Source organism: Durio zibethinus, chromosome 28 (genome assembly GCF_047325235.1).
Source record: "Durio zibethinus cultivar Kanyao isolate XHJ-2024 chromosome 28, ASM4732523v1, whole genome shotgun sequence".
Taxonomy (NCBI): Eukaryota; Viridiplantae; Streptophyta; class Magnoliopsida; order Malvales; family Malvaceae; genus Durio; species Durio zibethinus.
This window is the reverse complement of record NC_143189.1, coordinates 2,858,444-2,873,400: the sequence shown is the minus strand read 5'-3', so window position 1 is coordinate 2,873,400 and position 14,957 is coordinate 2,858,444. Positions and strand designations below refer to the sequence as shown.

Sequence of the window (14,957 nt, the reverse complement as noted above, 5' to 3'; positions counted from 1 at the left end):
GATCGATGACGGGAGAGGTAGCCATGCTTTCGCAGCAATGAAACTCCATTTCATTCTTCATCACTATAGTCTATGATCATCATCACATATTTCTTTCCGGAAGGCTTGCTCTTTCCTTGCCTCTCTTTGTTCATGATGATTTATGATGGAAAGATTTGAAATTGTCACTCACCTAATATCGAGAAGAATATCATAAAGCCAGCTGAGATTTGAATGGCTCTACGGCTTCTAACACGAGTGCTTCCAAGAAGCCCTACATTTTCTCTGTTGTTTTTTTCCTGGAAATAGTATAGTTGCATAAAGAGAGAATTTTCAGAGCAAGAAGCATCAATACCTACAAAGAGAATGTTGAACCAGTCAGTGTTCCAAATAATCCATCCAAAAGGATCCCCAATATCACGACTAAGAACATGAGGTAAGGTCAAACCAGAGAAAAACAAGTAAAATATCAACTCAAAACTTTAGCATGAATGCAATGAATCAATAAGGAAAAGAAATAGAAAGAAACTGAGTTAAGGATAAAGAATACATAAATGCTTTAGAAAAAGAAGAGAAAGTAAGAAAAAGTTTGTAGAAAGACCACAAAAGAAGCGAGAGAGATGAAAATTAGGCACTTTGCTGGCCTTATTTCGTCTCCCAGCCTTCACTCTCTTTGTTTACTGTAGAGAGTTTTGTTTTCAGTTTTTCTGTCTTTTTTTTTTTTTTGGTTGCATTTATTTATAGATTTATTTCAATATTAAATTTTTTTTTTTTTTTGCTTGAAAGAGAGAAAAAGAAAAAATTAAAAAGGTAAGGCAGTTTCTTTAATTTTTTTATTTTTTTTTTCAGTTTCAATTAAAAAAAAAAGAGTGGATGATGATCTTATACATTAAAACAACACTAACGCCGCTTTTGAGAAACCACCTCGTTGCCGCTTGTTTTGGCTTTGTGTAATATCCGGAGAAGTCAAACGATAATATGGCAACCTGGGTCCACCTTGTGTCAGAAGTTTGTTATCACTTTTGCTTAGAAAGAAGTGAACAAAGCTGAGTTGGTCTAAGACGTCAGATTAAGGTTTTGATCCAAAAGGGCGTGGGTTCCAATCCCACTCTCAACATATGTTGTTTTTTGAAGCCATGCAATTTGATTAATGCATGTATTTTACTTAACCCAATTTTTTATTAGTGCATGTATTTTACTTAATTCATTTTCCGAATTTTGTTGAAGTTAGTGAAAAAGTTTTGGTGAACTGATACTTAATTTTTTAATTTCTGTTGAAATTAGTGAAAAAAATTTTGGTGGACTGATGATGAGTGCTTGATTTTGCATAATGGTTATTATCAGATTAATAATATAATCCAAGATCCAAAACAAGGGAGGAGTTTTCCAATTTTTAAGTAGTACTGGAACTGGAAGTAATTATACAGTTATATTTCGATCCATTATTATTCTGTATCAAGAAAAGTTTTGCACTTACAATCATACAAATTTTTTTTTTTACCCACCAACTCTACTCCTATGAACCATGTCTGTTTGTTTTATATTAGAACTTAGGCGACCATCTCCTGGCACAATGATCGATACATGGCACAATGATATTTCAACATTTGTGGTGTTAATAAGTACGGTTACACAAATGTTTTTGTGGAGTGTAATTGTCTTATCATATAAACCTTAGTGAACATATATTGATTTTGTTCTGAAAAGCTGACAAGATTTTGACGTATTTGATGGATTATGACGAAATCACAAGTGTTGACAGTGTAATTTTTAAGAAATCATTGAAAAGAATTAGCCAACTTTTTCAAAAGATCTGATAAAAATGATTTTTTTTTTCAAAAAATTATATTTATAACATCAAACAATTAGATTTAAGAGAGAAAGGGAAAAAATAAGAGGACGGAAATTTTTTTTTATTTTACTCATTTAATTACAAGTTTACAACCTCTTTGTTTAAAAAAATTCAGTCAAAGCTATCTTATTGGGTACGCTTTTAAATCATCACTGACTATCAAGTTGACGGTGGCACCCCACGAACCATCTCAAATCCAAGGGTGATTAAAATGCTGAGCTCATAAGGATGATGCGGGATGCCGACGTGTGGTGAACGTGAGCACTATTAAGGAAGGAGGTAACCGGCGAAAAGGAAGTGCGGGCTGTTTGGTAGTGGTCCTAGTGGAGGCCTTTCCTCTATTTCTTTGGCCCATACACGCTTGACAAGGTTACGTTTGCACTTACTTGAATCGCTCTCTCTCTTTCTCGAGTGTGTTGAGCTGTCACGGAAAAAGGTCACCGTGTCCCTCTCTTCGTTAATTCCCACGTAGATTCCTCCCGCTCTACTCTCTTTATAAAATTTTACAAGAATATTTTGATAAAAATTTCTTTAAATTATTTATATTATTTTGTAATATAAAAAAATAAGGCTAGCTATTCCTCAAAGCCTTTGTTAATGTAGACAATTTCCGCAATGATTATTGATTTTTAATAATTCAAATTGTGGTAATTAAATAATTTTTTTTTAAAAAAACAAAGAATTATATTCCCGTACGATGCATTTTTAATTGAAGCATTTATTTTATTAAAATAAAACCTAGAGTTGTTAGCATACAAAAAAAAAAAATCAAATTAAATAATAATAAAAAGAAAACAAACAGAGAGAATATTCGCTTTCTATTTAAAAGCATCTATTTTCTCCGACCCCGTAACGAATTCAATTACTTGAAAACCACTCACTCAACCTCTCAACCAAAAACATACATACACAAAACCATTCAAATTTCCTACTTGAAAAGGCCAATCATTAATCATTCAAATTTCTTTTTTCTAAAATAGCGAAACCCTAACCTCCACGACAATGGATTTCACCTCAGTCGCCGCCACCGCCACCGCAAAGAGAGATGCAAACGGTGGCCAAGCTCTTCTCTTAGGACGCTACGAGGTCGGGAAACTCCTCGGGCATGGTACTTTCGCTAAAGTTTACCACGCACGCAACGTCAAATCCGGTGACAGCGTTGCCATCAAAGTACTCGACAAGGAAAAAATCCTCAAAGGTGGCTTAATCGCTCACATCAAACGCGAAATCGCCATCCTCCGCCGCGTGCGCCATCCGAACATCGTACAACTCCTCGAAATTATGGCTACCAAATCTAAGATCTATTTCGTCATGGAATACGTACGTGGTGGTGAACTCTTCAACAAAGTTGCTAAAGGCCGATTAAAAGAAGACGTTGCCAGAAAATACTTCCAGCAATTGATCTCAGCTGTCAATTTCTGTCACGCCCGCGGCGTTTACCACCGCGACTTGAAGCCCGAGAATCTACTCCTAGACGAAAACGGGGATTTGAAAGTCTCAGATTTCGGGTTGAGCGCGGTTTCGGATCAGATCCGACAAGACGGCTTGTTTCATACGTTTTGCGGGACCCCTGCTTACGTGGCACCGGAAGTTTTGGCGAGGAAAGGATACGATGCGGCAAAGGTAGATATCTGGTCTTGCGGTGTAATTTTGTTTGTTTTAATGGCGGGGTATTTACCGTTTCACGATCGAAACATTATGGCTATGTATAAGAAGATTTACAAAGGTGAGTTTAGGTGTCCGAGATGGTTTTCACCTGAGTTAATTCGGTTACTTACGAAGCTTCTGCAGACGAATCCGGAAACGAGAATAACGATTCCGGAAATCATGGAGAACTGTTGGTTTAAAAAGGGGTTTAAACGTATTAAATTTTACATTGAAGATGATAAATTTTGCAGTGTTGAGGAGGACGACGATGACGTGGGATCGTGTTCGGACCAGTCATCGTATTCTGAATCAGAAGCTGAGTCTGAAACTAGGAGGAAAGTTACTTCATTGCCGAGGCCAGCTAGTTTGAATGCGTTTGATCTTATTTCGTTTTCCCCGGGGTTTAATTTATCTGGGTTGTTTGAGGAAGGAGGGGAAGGGACAAGGTTTGTGTCAGGGGCGCCGGTTTCGAAAATTATATCGAAATTAGAGGAGATAGCGAAGGTGGTTAGTTTTACAGTGAGGAAAAAGGATTGTCGGGTGAGCTTGGAGGGTTCTAGAGAAGGGGTAAAAGGGCCACTGACCATTGCTGCTGAGATATTCGAGTTGACGCCTTCTTTGGTTGTTTTGGAAGTTAAGAAGAAAGGAGGTGACCGAGGAGAGTATGAGGAGTTTTGTAACAGGGAATTGAAACCTGGGTTAGAGAATTTGATGCTGGAGGAATCACGATCTACTGCTGCAGTTGCTGCCGCTACTTCATATTTACCTTCTGATACGGAGTAGAGAGAGAGAGAGAGAGAGAGAGAGAGAGAGAGAGGAGGAAGGGAAAAGGGTAAGCTTTTCTCTCTCTCTAATCTTTTTTTTTTTGTATCATAAAAAATGTTTTTTTTTTCTTTCTTTTTGTTGTGCTACTTGGGCGAAGGTTTAGATTACTTGATATATTTGTATGATCTTATTTTGTATCGAGAAGTTCAGGTTAGGTTACAGAGAATTGAATACAAATTTCTATTCATCTTGGCAATTGGATTTCTGGCTTGTATATTCCCATCAATGTTATTGAGAAATGAATCAATGAAACATTTCATTAATTTAGTCTTTTTATTTAATTGACTGGTTAGTATGATAGAAGTTCATTACTTTGCATTAGCATCTAGTATGGAACTTTTGCTTCATCTCTGTTGCCAAATTTCTACATGCAACTTTGGCCTGTTTGCTTTTTGATGCAATAGCAATTGCTTTTATGGCGAGTATGACCTGAATCATAAGCACCACTCCATTATTCAAAAGCCTTAAATCTGAAACTAGTCGAGGATTTGGAATAATCATTTTTTAGAAGAAAAAAAAAAGAAAAATAAAAATTCTAAACCATCTGATTTTAGTATCTGCTGCTGATAACTGCAAGTTTATATAGTGCTTGATAGTTTTAACTAGAAGAATTAAAACCTCATTTGAAATCACGTAAAATGCGAAGCAGCTGTTTTGTAGGAACGGTGATTTTGAGGTTTTTTATATGAATGCACAACAGTTTTCGCCTTCTGGTAGTAATTTGTACCCGTCTTTCCACTTTTGAGTAATGTTAAATACAATACAATCTAGTTGAGTTGTGCTTTTATGAGTTTCTTGTGATTGTTCAAGAGTTTGGCCAGATAAGTATGCAGGCTCAATCTGGACACACTATTGACCCTTCAATAAGTGAAGCAGAAGAGTCTTGATAATCTAAAGTATGATGGAAAAATGTGTGCAAGGAAGGAAACTATGTTGGCATGAAGACAATTACATGTCAAAATCTGACGGCATGCACTTAAATGGTTATAGTCTCTTGCAAGAATTGAATCTCATGTCTCTTCTCTGTCCATGCACAGGTAACATCTCATCCAATTTCAGCTATTTAATTTCATTCCAAATTACTCAAATGTGAGAGTAGAGTTCGAACTTATTGTCTGATAACCTGTTGCTTTTTTACAAGACAGGATGGCTGCAAGCCTGAAAGGAAAACATAGAAAACGACTGCAAAAGGACTGAAACAAATTTACTTTAACATTTAATTATCAATTCATTGATGTCAATTCAATTTGAACAACCCTGAGAATGAATTTTGAAACGATTTTTACGTGTTGGATTGAAAATTGGCCAATGGCCGAAAATACAAAAATAGCCGTACCCAGGCCAATGGCCTGTGTTTTGCTCACCCAATATGGCAATGGCTGATGGCTTCCATTATATGACAATCATAGAGATTCATGTGTCAACGAAGATTCATTCCGAGAGAAGCCTAGAGTCCTGAACAATGTAGACAGCATGTGCTTATTTGTAGTAAAAAACATTTACTTTCCGATCTTTTCTTTTAATGTCTTGACAGATAGTGTTATACTTCCATCTCCATCTACTTTTCTTCAGTCCCTCACGCTAGTAATTTCGTCAACGTGAGTAGCCAGGTACTTGGGAAGGATATTTAGGTGTGACAATTTTCTGGGTCAAATGCATTTTTTCTACGTATAGGATGCTGTAGCTATCAGTATTTATTAGCACAGCTAAATATTAATGGGCCATCTACACTAGAAATGACACACATCGGCCCACTTGAAAGCAGCTTTTCCCTTGTGTTGTTTTCGTTCTACAGAGTCATTTTTTCTTTTTAATGGACAACGTTGAATGAAAGAGAGACAGGTGGATCAGAAATGAGTGAAAGTCAGCATCCTGGATTGAAAATTCATTGGAATTTTTAACCTTTTTTGGTTTGAATTCTGGACACATCTTTTGTTAACATTTTTCTAATGAAAATATTGACTTTGTTAATCATTTTTTTTGCATTTCGGTTTTTTTCTCAGCCAAAACCCATGAAGGATTGAACTTAACAAAAATGTCACTTTTGGTGCTTTTTGCCATCTCAATAAAAAATCTTTAAGTCTAGATTTTCCATTTAATTTGTCTTTTTCAGATAGCGTTAGATTTGTTTTTCTTGCAATGTGAGCGGGACACCCCTTCATAGTTGCTCCCCTTTGCATGCTTGATCAAGTTGCCTGTCCCGTAAATTTGATTTCTCGGTAACTCAACTTAGTTCATGAGATTAGAGAAAAAGGATTGATAGCTGCGATTGGAGTTTTGGTGGAAGCAGGCAGGATTCAGCAAGGTATGGGTGAGTTCATGGTCTTCTCAATAAGACAATGAGTCCTTGGGGCTTACAGAGAGCAATGTAGCCAAAGTTTGACCACTTGGCTTGTGCTGGCGACTACAGTCTTGCAATTGAAAGGAGAATTCGTGACATCTGAAAGCGCTACTAAATACCAACTGATGCAGATATGATTTCCAGTTGTGCTCTTATGATTTCCAGTTGTGCTCTTTCGGGCCTACTGGGGAAAAAGAAGAGCTGCATCCCTGGCCTTCGTGTTTTTGTTTGTGAGGTTTTCTCATGGATTGGATAAATTCCTTTATTGTTAGTGACAATTCAAATCACTTGCCAAAATTGAAGAGGTTTCTTTCTTCAAAAGTAGGAATTCATGAGCTTGAAGCAGGGGATATTCTTGGTTTGAATAGGTTGCCAAACTTGGTCCTGAATTTGCAACTCATCTGTCCATGCTTGCTGCAGAAGATTAATGCCCTAATAATAAAAGCCTGTCTGAGGATTCAGCTCTACTGCCAAGCTAAACTTTTTTCATTAAACATCAATGCATATATACAAGATACATGGGAGATAAGATTAGCTTATCTCATTTTGATATCAGAATTTAAACCAACATATCTGAAAAACCAAAGATTTTTTTTTTTTTTTGGCTATTTCGCCCGTATGGTAATTAAGAACATGCACATATCATTCTGTGGCATGTGGGCCTTAAATCAGGATGAACTCTGGACTGGTGTTGATACTTTAGTTTAACAACTTCAAATCCTTGTCTGGCCTAAAAACGTTAGCAGACTTATTCAATTAGGCCGTTGGTCAGCTTCCAGTAACTCTCACAACATGAGTTCATGTTCAGGGGTTTGGCCCTTTGGGGCCAATTAGAATAAGTATCAACTTGCAGCGGAGGAGCCAGAATCTGTTGCATACGTAATGTCTAGTGTATCTTTAGCTTGCTCTTTGAAAGCCGTTGAATTATTGTACCCCAACTTTTTCCATCAATTAAAAAAAATGAAAAGAAAATCATGTCATCTGGATTCTGATAAGTGCTATGTCTAGAAAGTGGTTAATCTCCGCTGGGATGTTTACATCTTTGAGTGCTTAAATGCTCAGCAATGTTATAGGTTCATATTTAGTCAAAATACACATTGCATTCAGTTTGAAATGTTCGTCTGTCGGTTACACAGTCACTGCTTCAGTTTTAGTTATGAAAATCTCGACTACCCATTTAAACTGATTGAATAAATTGAACATTTTAAGGGTCTGAGGGTTGAAACAAGCTCAAACAGAGCATGGGGGTTTCACCAACAACAAACAAACTGAAACCAAGAAATAATCAGGGTACTAATATATATATATAAAAAAAAAAAAAACCCAAAATTTGACTTGACTAACATATGTCAAATACTGTGACAGAAGTTCTAAAAATTCTCAACCATCTAATTATATTTAAGAGGAAAAAGAATGTTAACAAATTAATATGTTGTTATGTTAGTTGTTCAATCACAGACTTTATCATCACAAAATATATACATGTATTACAGTTGGGTACACAATCCCCATTAATGAGTATAACACACTCTTATTGCAATGAAGTGCTGAGGATGAATGGGGGAAGAATATTAAACAAATGGATAATAAGATGAATGTGTATATATGAAAACAATGTGACCAAAAAGGAAGTGATTTGGATACCGAGTGCAAGGAATCAATTTCTTTTTTTTTTTTTTGGGGGGGGGGCAAGGAGGAAAAAGCTATTCCTTTCCATTTTGATACAAAGTAAGAGAAAGAGAGAGACTTGACTAACAACACAGAGAAGAGAGTAGCAAAAAAATTAGATTGCCTCCATTGATAAAATCTCAAGTTCCGCCCACCACAAGGGGGAAAGTCTTGGGGTAGCTTGCTCAGGTGGGATATTAATCACTTGCCTCAATTTGGAAGTGACATCCTTCATTGTTGGTCTTTGTCTTGGATCTGTTTGGATGCACTCTTGTATAACCTCGCAGATTACATCAAGCTCATCATTTTTGAAAGATTTGAGGGTTGGATCAATCATGTAGCTGATACTCCGTCTATCACTCAAATATTGAGCGGCCTGCCACGGTTATGATTATTAGTTTACCAAAATGCAAAAACTATTGTAAAGCAAGGCGAGTGTTAGCTTTTGCCTTGAGAACAAGTCTAGAAAAGGAAGAGATAAGGGCGCACTATGAAAATATTAGGTCATTAGGTATCATCCTAAACATACCCATTTCTCAAGAGGCCCTTGCTCATCCGAGTAAGGAAGCTTTCCAGAAATGATTTCAAGTAACAATATGCCAAAACTGTAGACATTCACTTCTGGATCAACAAAAGGTGGCAATTCAGAATGCTGAGATTCATCATCACCTGAGGTTTTTGACTTAGGTGCAGCCCGTATACTATCAATTTCCGCAACCTGCAAAAGTAAAAGATGAGGAAAGAGAATGTGAGTTTTATAATGATAAGAACTTAATGAAGCCAAATTATACAGAAATTGGCGTACCTTTGCAGCATAATCATCTGTTAGAAAGATAGCAGTTGAACATAAATTTGGATGAGCTACAGGAGGATTCAGATCATGGTGCATATACTGAAGACAGTATGCTACACCCATGATGATTCTCAACCTTGCATTCCAATCAAGATGTTCCATTTCTTTAACTGAGAACAAAAGTAAATATCTAAGCTCTCAAAGAGTCAACATTGAATAAAATATTTACCAGGAAATACGCATGCAAGTGATAATATTACCATGCAGATGCTCAAAAATGGTTCCATTCGGAGCATATTCAAAGACCATCATCCTGCTGAAAGGTTCACCCTCCTCGCAGTAGCCAATAAGGTTGACAAAGTTCTTATGGTTAATTCGTGACAATTTATCAATCTACAGTGAGTTCCAATATAACAATAGATTAAAAAATGGGTAAAAATCAAGAGATATAAAAGAATAAAATTGATTTCTGTTATGGGCACAAATTGTCACGTTTATATGTCGTGACTGTGAAAACATTAAACCTTTCTTCGATAGGCCATCTCTGAGTTCTTTGACCACTCTTTTAAAGATGAAACGCTGACTGATGCCACAGCAATCTCAACCCCACTGGAAAGTGTCCCTTTATACATTTTACAACCGTCAATTGTGTCAATTATATTGCTAAATTCCTCACAGGCTGTTTCCAGTTCTGATCGGTTTAGCTTAGGCACCCCTGCATTTTGAAAAAACTGAAAATTAAGGCTTTTCTGCATTAAACAAAAATAATACAAGAGTCATGCCAATAAATTCGAACTGGTCTGGAAATTATCTCACATCAAGCCACCTAATGCTAAGTAAATTAAAATTTGCAACATCAACTGATATGTAGCAGGGATATTAGACACTGGACAAGTAATGAAAATCCAATTACCCTGCCATATGTTTCACAGAGCAGAAAGTGAAGTCTCCATTCGCCAAATTCAGAAAGTAATATAACTGGGGCCATCATCAAATGTACCGAATATGAACATTTAAGTTTCTGTCAATTGACAGAATATTTTAAGAATCTTTTGTTTTAGCATGCTAATTCCTACCATTTCAAACCCTGCTTTATGTAATAAAAATCTGAATGTTTAAAAATATGCAATTTCCAAGGAATAATACATTTGAATTATCTTATCAGCATACACAATGTAGTGTCACAGTGAAGAGTAACTTGATCATCTAGCAAAATTAATCATGTCTACCAACCAACAGTTCATCTAGACAAATCATTTGGTTGTTGAAACATAATCAAACAAAATATTTGACAATTACCTGTAACAAAAGCTTTCTGCAGCTGTCCACTTAGTCCAGTTTTCCAGGGACCTATGGATTTTGCTGCTCGTTTCCTACACATCATAACCGTGGCCACAACTGCAAGCAAGAGGACCACACAGGGAATGGAGATAAGATATTTCCATAAATCCCCAGAAGCAGAAGGTTGTTGAGCAGTTGAATCTGCATTAGACGTTTGGGATGACTGGTCAGCAGGCTTTGAATTAGTCGCTGGAAGAGGAGGATCAATCAATGGTGGTGGTGCAGGAGACTGTTTCTTTGCTCCTTGTGGCACAGCGGGGAAGGTCCCACTACTTCTGGTAGTTGGGATAGAAATGATCTGTTCAGTTGAAGACACAGCAGCAGCAGATGCAGCTGGGAGGTTTTTCAACTGCTCAAGCAGCCTACGACGTGCAAAAGGGACAAGATTCCCTATGTTATGGGCCATTTGTTGCTCAGATGAACCTACTTAAGAAAAATAATGTCATTGTTTCCCACAAGCCATACTTTGTAGTCCAATGGACTGAGATTTTGTCATTGTTCTACTCACCAGGCACATCACCGCTGAAGCTATCATTATGCTCAGCCAGAGAATCTTTTTGCAACTTGAACCTAATAAGAAGGTAAATCATGTAAACAAAGAGAACAAGATGATTTTAAAAACCAAAATAGCATAACCAACAATAAAAATAGGACAGTGAAAAGATATATGATAAGTTCATACCATGGTAATGGCAAGGCATTGTGGTAACGTATAAGAGCTCCTTTAATTGGGATGAACAATGATCCTGTTCTGTTCAGTTGTTTCAAACCACTCTGCCATATGCTGTCAACTTAAGTAATAAGTAATTAGGATACTAGAGGGCTAGAACTCTTGATAAGTCTAATTAATGAGTAAAAAAGAAACCGTGCTATAAAATGAAGCATATTAAGCTCCAAAATGCCACATATTCGAAGCAAAATTTTGAATAACTTTTTGTACAATCAAGTTCAATGTATTTTAGAAGAAAATAGGACTTTGTAATAATTCTAAGCTAGCAGAACCTAATTCAGAGAATATGTTGGGACCATCATTCTGCATAGTTTGCTATGACCTTATGCTGAAGCTTATCCTAGCAAAACTTACTAATTCAAATTGCTTCATAGAAATATCAAACAATTGTTATCTGTCTATGTTTACAAACTGATTTCTCACATGAAATTTATTTTTTGGTCCATCCTGACTCCATAGTTTCAACACTAGAATGAGGCAGAGAAATGAGTGACTCCATGAATCCCAGAATAGATATAAGCACTAGAATTAACAGTTCAGTTGTGAATATGAGCCAAAGATGTAGAGTATCTAATTAATTGAATAGATTCTTTATCATCCATAAGGCTAAAAGTCAAGCAAGTCATTTGAAGCACTCTTTTGATTATCAGAGGATTTGTGCTCTCAGTGATTCGAGAGGCATATTAAATGGTTTTAAAGGAAACTGATGCCCGCCCTTGATTTCATGTTGCAATTAGACTTTAAAAACTAGGAATTTAAAGAAATTTAAGCAAATGAACCTCAAAAATCAATCTGCTTTATGAAACATATATCCTCTCCTAACTTAACCCTAGCCCAGGCAATTATGAAGTTATGCCATATTCATAAGGTCAACAAAGAGCTAATGGGCTAAGAGTTCTGATGGTTCTTTAGAATGCATCCTTGCGATGAGGGTGGATAAGTATAGGTTACAGAATAAGGGAAGGGGTTTGACCAAAACATAGTAATATCAATTCCGCTGCAATGAGTATGCTCTTACCATAGTCCAAACTTTCTATTTACATGGCAAATTCCAGTAGCCAATATCAATTTAAGATTTTCATCAAACCGCAGTTCAGAGAGCATGTTTAGCCTGCCAAGATCTGAAGGAATGCTGCCCTCAAATTTGTTGTCACAAATTAACCTAAGGTGGAAGGTAATTTAGTTAAAAGTAACACAGAGAAAAAAGCATTATGCACAGCATAAATTTACAAAAGTGAACTTACAAGCGTTTTAGAGACAGCATTTTGCCTATCTCAGCTGGAATTGTTCCACCCAAGTTATTTTCCCTCAAATCCAATAGCTCGAGCTTTGTAAGCTCTCCGAACTCCTTTGGAATGGCACCAGAGAAATGGTTTTTATAGAGCTCACTGTTAACATAGACAGCAAGAAAAAGATCCAGAAAGTTCAGTTAGGTTAAGCAAGCACTAAAAATATTACCAAATATGATGCTGCATATTAAGACCTACAGATAGTGCCTCTCATTTACAGGATTCCTTGAATTCAAACAGTAAGTTAATCTGTTGCAATGCATAAAAACCAGGGTTTATCCGAGAATGATGATGAATACAACCAGTAAACAAGAAGTAAAATGTGAAAGATATGGCAGATCTTTGTTTCAGATAATATATTGGGACCTAGTAGTAATTGATAATCACAATATCAGATATTGCTGACTTTTATCAGGATTTTTGGCCTTGCAAGAAGAAATACAAGCTAAAGCAGATGAAGAGTCTCAGGGGGAAAATTTTTAAAATCCACTCATTTCGCAGCAAATTGTGAGTGCTTACAGTGATCTTAAGTCACTTAATTTCCCCAGCTCAGGCGCCAATGTTCCTTTCAAAGAAAGGGCACTCAAATCCCTAAAAGCAAACAACAAAAAAGACATCAGAGGATTCATCCTTCACAGTTTACACCATAAAGAACTTCTAAAAAAAAAAAAAAAGAAATCTTCAATTAAAGATCAACACTCTCTTTGTGAGACCATTCAGAAACTAAATTTCAATTACCTATCAAATGAGGAACATAGCAAGGATTCTTCTCCTAAACAAATGTATTTTCATTAATGAGTATACAGGAACATAGCAGGACTCACAGCATTTGCACTTTACTGTCGACACAATGAACTCCCAACCACATACATGGTGTGCTGTCGTTGGAATTCCAATTTGCCAACGCACCATAAGGATCAGATTCAATTCTCGCTCGCAATTCTAACAAAGCTAAACCTGCATCTCCAAATCCGTTTAAAATCAGAGAAACAAGTTAAAAAAAGAAAACAAATAATTAAATCAAACAGCATTGTAAAAAAAAAAAAAAAACCACAGAATAAAACAGAAATACCAGAAGAAGGAATTACCATCAGAGTTAATAGCCAAAGACTCTCGAATCATGAAACTTGGGATCGAGAACAAGAAGCTTAACAAATGAAATCCAATTGCATTCCATCTACCCCCCATTGCTTGATAAGCTAAATGCTGCAGTGGTGGAGGTAGCAAAGATATCCGCCAACAGCCAGGGCGCTACACAAAATCGCCAGGTTTTCCTAATACAAAAGCACCCCCTCTTTCAAACTCACTCTACAACACGAAAAAACACCGCCAACAACAATAACAAAACAATCTCTACGTTCGCTTTGTTTTACAAGAAAACGTGGAACAATGATTTTTTTTTTTTTTGTTTTTCTTTTTACTACAAAACTATATTACAAAGAAACGTAAATTCACCGCCTTTGGTGATGATCACATCAGGTTCTCTCATTTTTTCTGTTTTTCTATTTGATCTTACAACACCCTTTTTGACAAGTGCATGTGAATTATCAACAGCTGGAACTTAACTTCTCCTTTCAATCTCCAAAGAATCTGACAAAAAAAAAAAAAAAAGAAACATACAAAACGAAAATAAAGAAATGTTAGCAACAGAATGACCTCGAGAGAAAGCAATACAAGAAAAGCAAAAGCGTCTCCAAAACAATAAAGGGAAAGTTGAAATTACCATCAAGGGTGCACAAAATCAAAACTTTTTCGTTTCTTTGACGCTATTGTTGCAATGGTAATATTGGGATTTTGTCTGAACGAATGAAAAGTACAAAAAAGTAGGATTGTTTGTTGACTGGTGGGGGTGGGGGTGGGGGTGGTGGTGGAGAGGAGGCTTCTGATAGAGACTCAAAAAGGCAGCAAAGAAAAAAATATGTAAAAATTTGGAATTTGAAATAACAAAACTGAAAAGAAAAATCCCATAAATTTTTTTCTATTGCTGCCCTTTTTCACAGGATGATCTCAGAGCGGTAATTCCTTCTCTTCGACCATCTTTGGTCTCTCTCTCGCTCTCTGCAATGGGGGGCTTCAAGTTTTGTTTTATTTTCTTACAAAATTTTCCAGAGATTTTCTTGTTTTTCTCCCCTTTCCTTTCTCTTTTTTTTTTTTTTACCGTTGCTGGAGCGTGAAGCCCCCACCAGCCACCCCCGCGAACTGTGTTTCTGTTTTTACTTTCTGTTCCGCAAATTTTTTTTTTCTTTTTTTCTTTCTTTGTTTTATTTTAAGGGTCATAATAAAATTTGCCATTTTTTGAGGTGTTTAATTTGGGGGTTTGGGAGGGGTCCACAAAAAAGTATAATTAATTAATTAATTACTAATTAGTGTTTGATGAGTATTGGCGGGAAGATTAAGGGGAGGACAAACTGTCAACCCTGGCCCCACGTAAATGAAGAATGGTGGTGAGGGCCCCCACTTCCGTTGCACTGGGACGCGCTTTTTCTATTTTA

General features: G+C 36.5%; 1 protein-coding gene and 1 pseudogene across 2 annotated transcripts; one reads left to right on the top strand and one right to left on the bottom strand.

Annotated features, from left to right (window-relative positions):
• The first annotated feature begins 2,688 nt into the window (after positions 1 to 2,688).
• LOC111280952 (CBL-interacting serine/threonine-protein kinase 12 pseudogene) lies at positions 2,689 to 4,579 on the top strand (annotated as a pseudogene). The gene has a single exon (XR_016334953.1). The product of XR_016334953.1 is annotated as a CBL-interacting serine/threonine-protein kinase 12 pseudogene (transcript).
• A 3,613-nt stretch (positions 4,580 to 8,192) lies between these two features.
• LOC111280779 (protein MALE DISCOVERER 2-like) lies at positions 8,193 to 14,694 on the bottom strand. Its single transcript, XM_022868245.2, has 14 exons — positions 14,189 to 14,694; positions 13,554 to 14,055; positions 13,290 to 13,422; positions 12,985 to 13,056; positions 12,421 to 12,564; positions 12,195 to 12,338; positions 11,129 to 11,230; positions 10,955 to 11,016; positions 10,405 to 10,869; positions 9,630 to 9,820; positions 9,366 to 9,498; positions 9,118 to 9,275; positions 8,842 to 9,030; positions 8,193 to 8,688 (listed from the first exon to the last, which is right to left on the bottom strand). The coding sequence occupies exons 2-14, from the start codon at positions 13,651 to 13,653 to the stop codon at positions 8,428 to 8,430; spliced, it is 2,154 nt and encodes a 717-aa protein (XP_022723980.1). The 5' UTR covers positions 13,654 to 14,055; positions 14,189 to 14,694; the 3' UTR covers positions 8,193 to 8,427.
• Between the last annotated feature and the right edge of the window lie 263 nt (positions 14,695 to 14,957).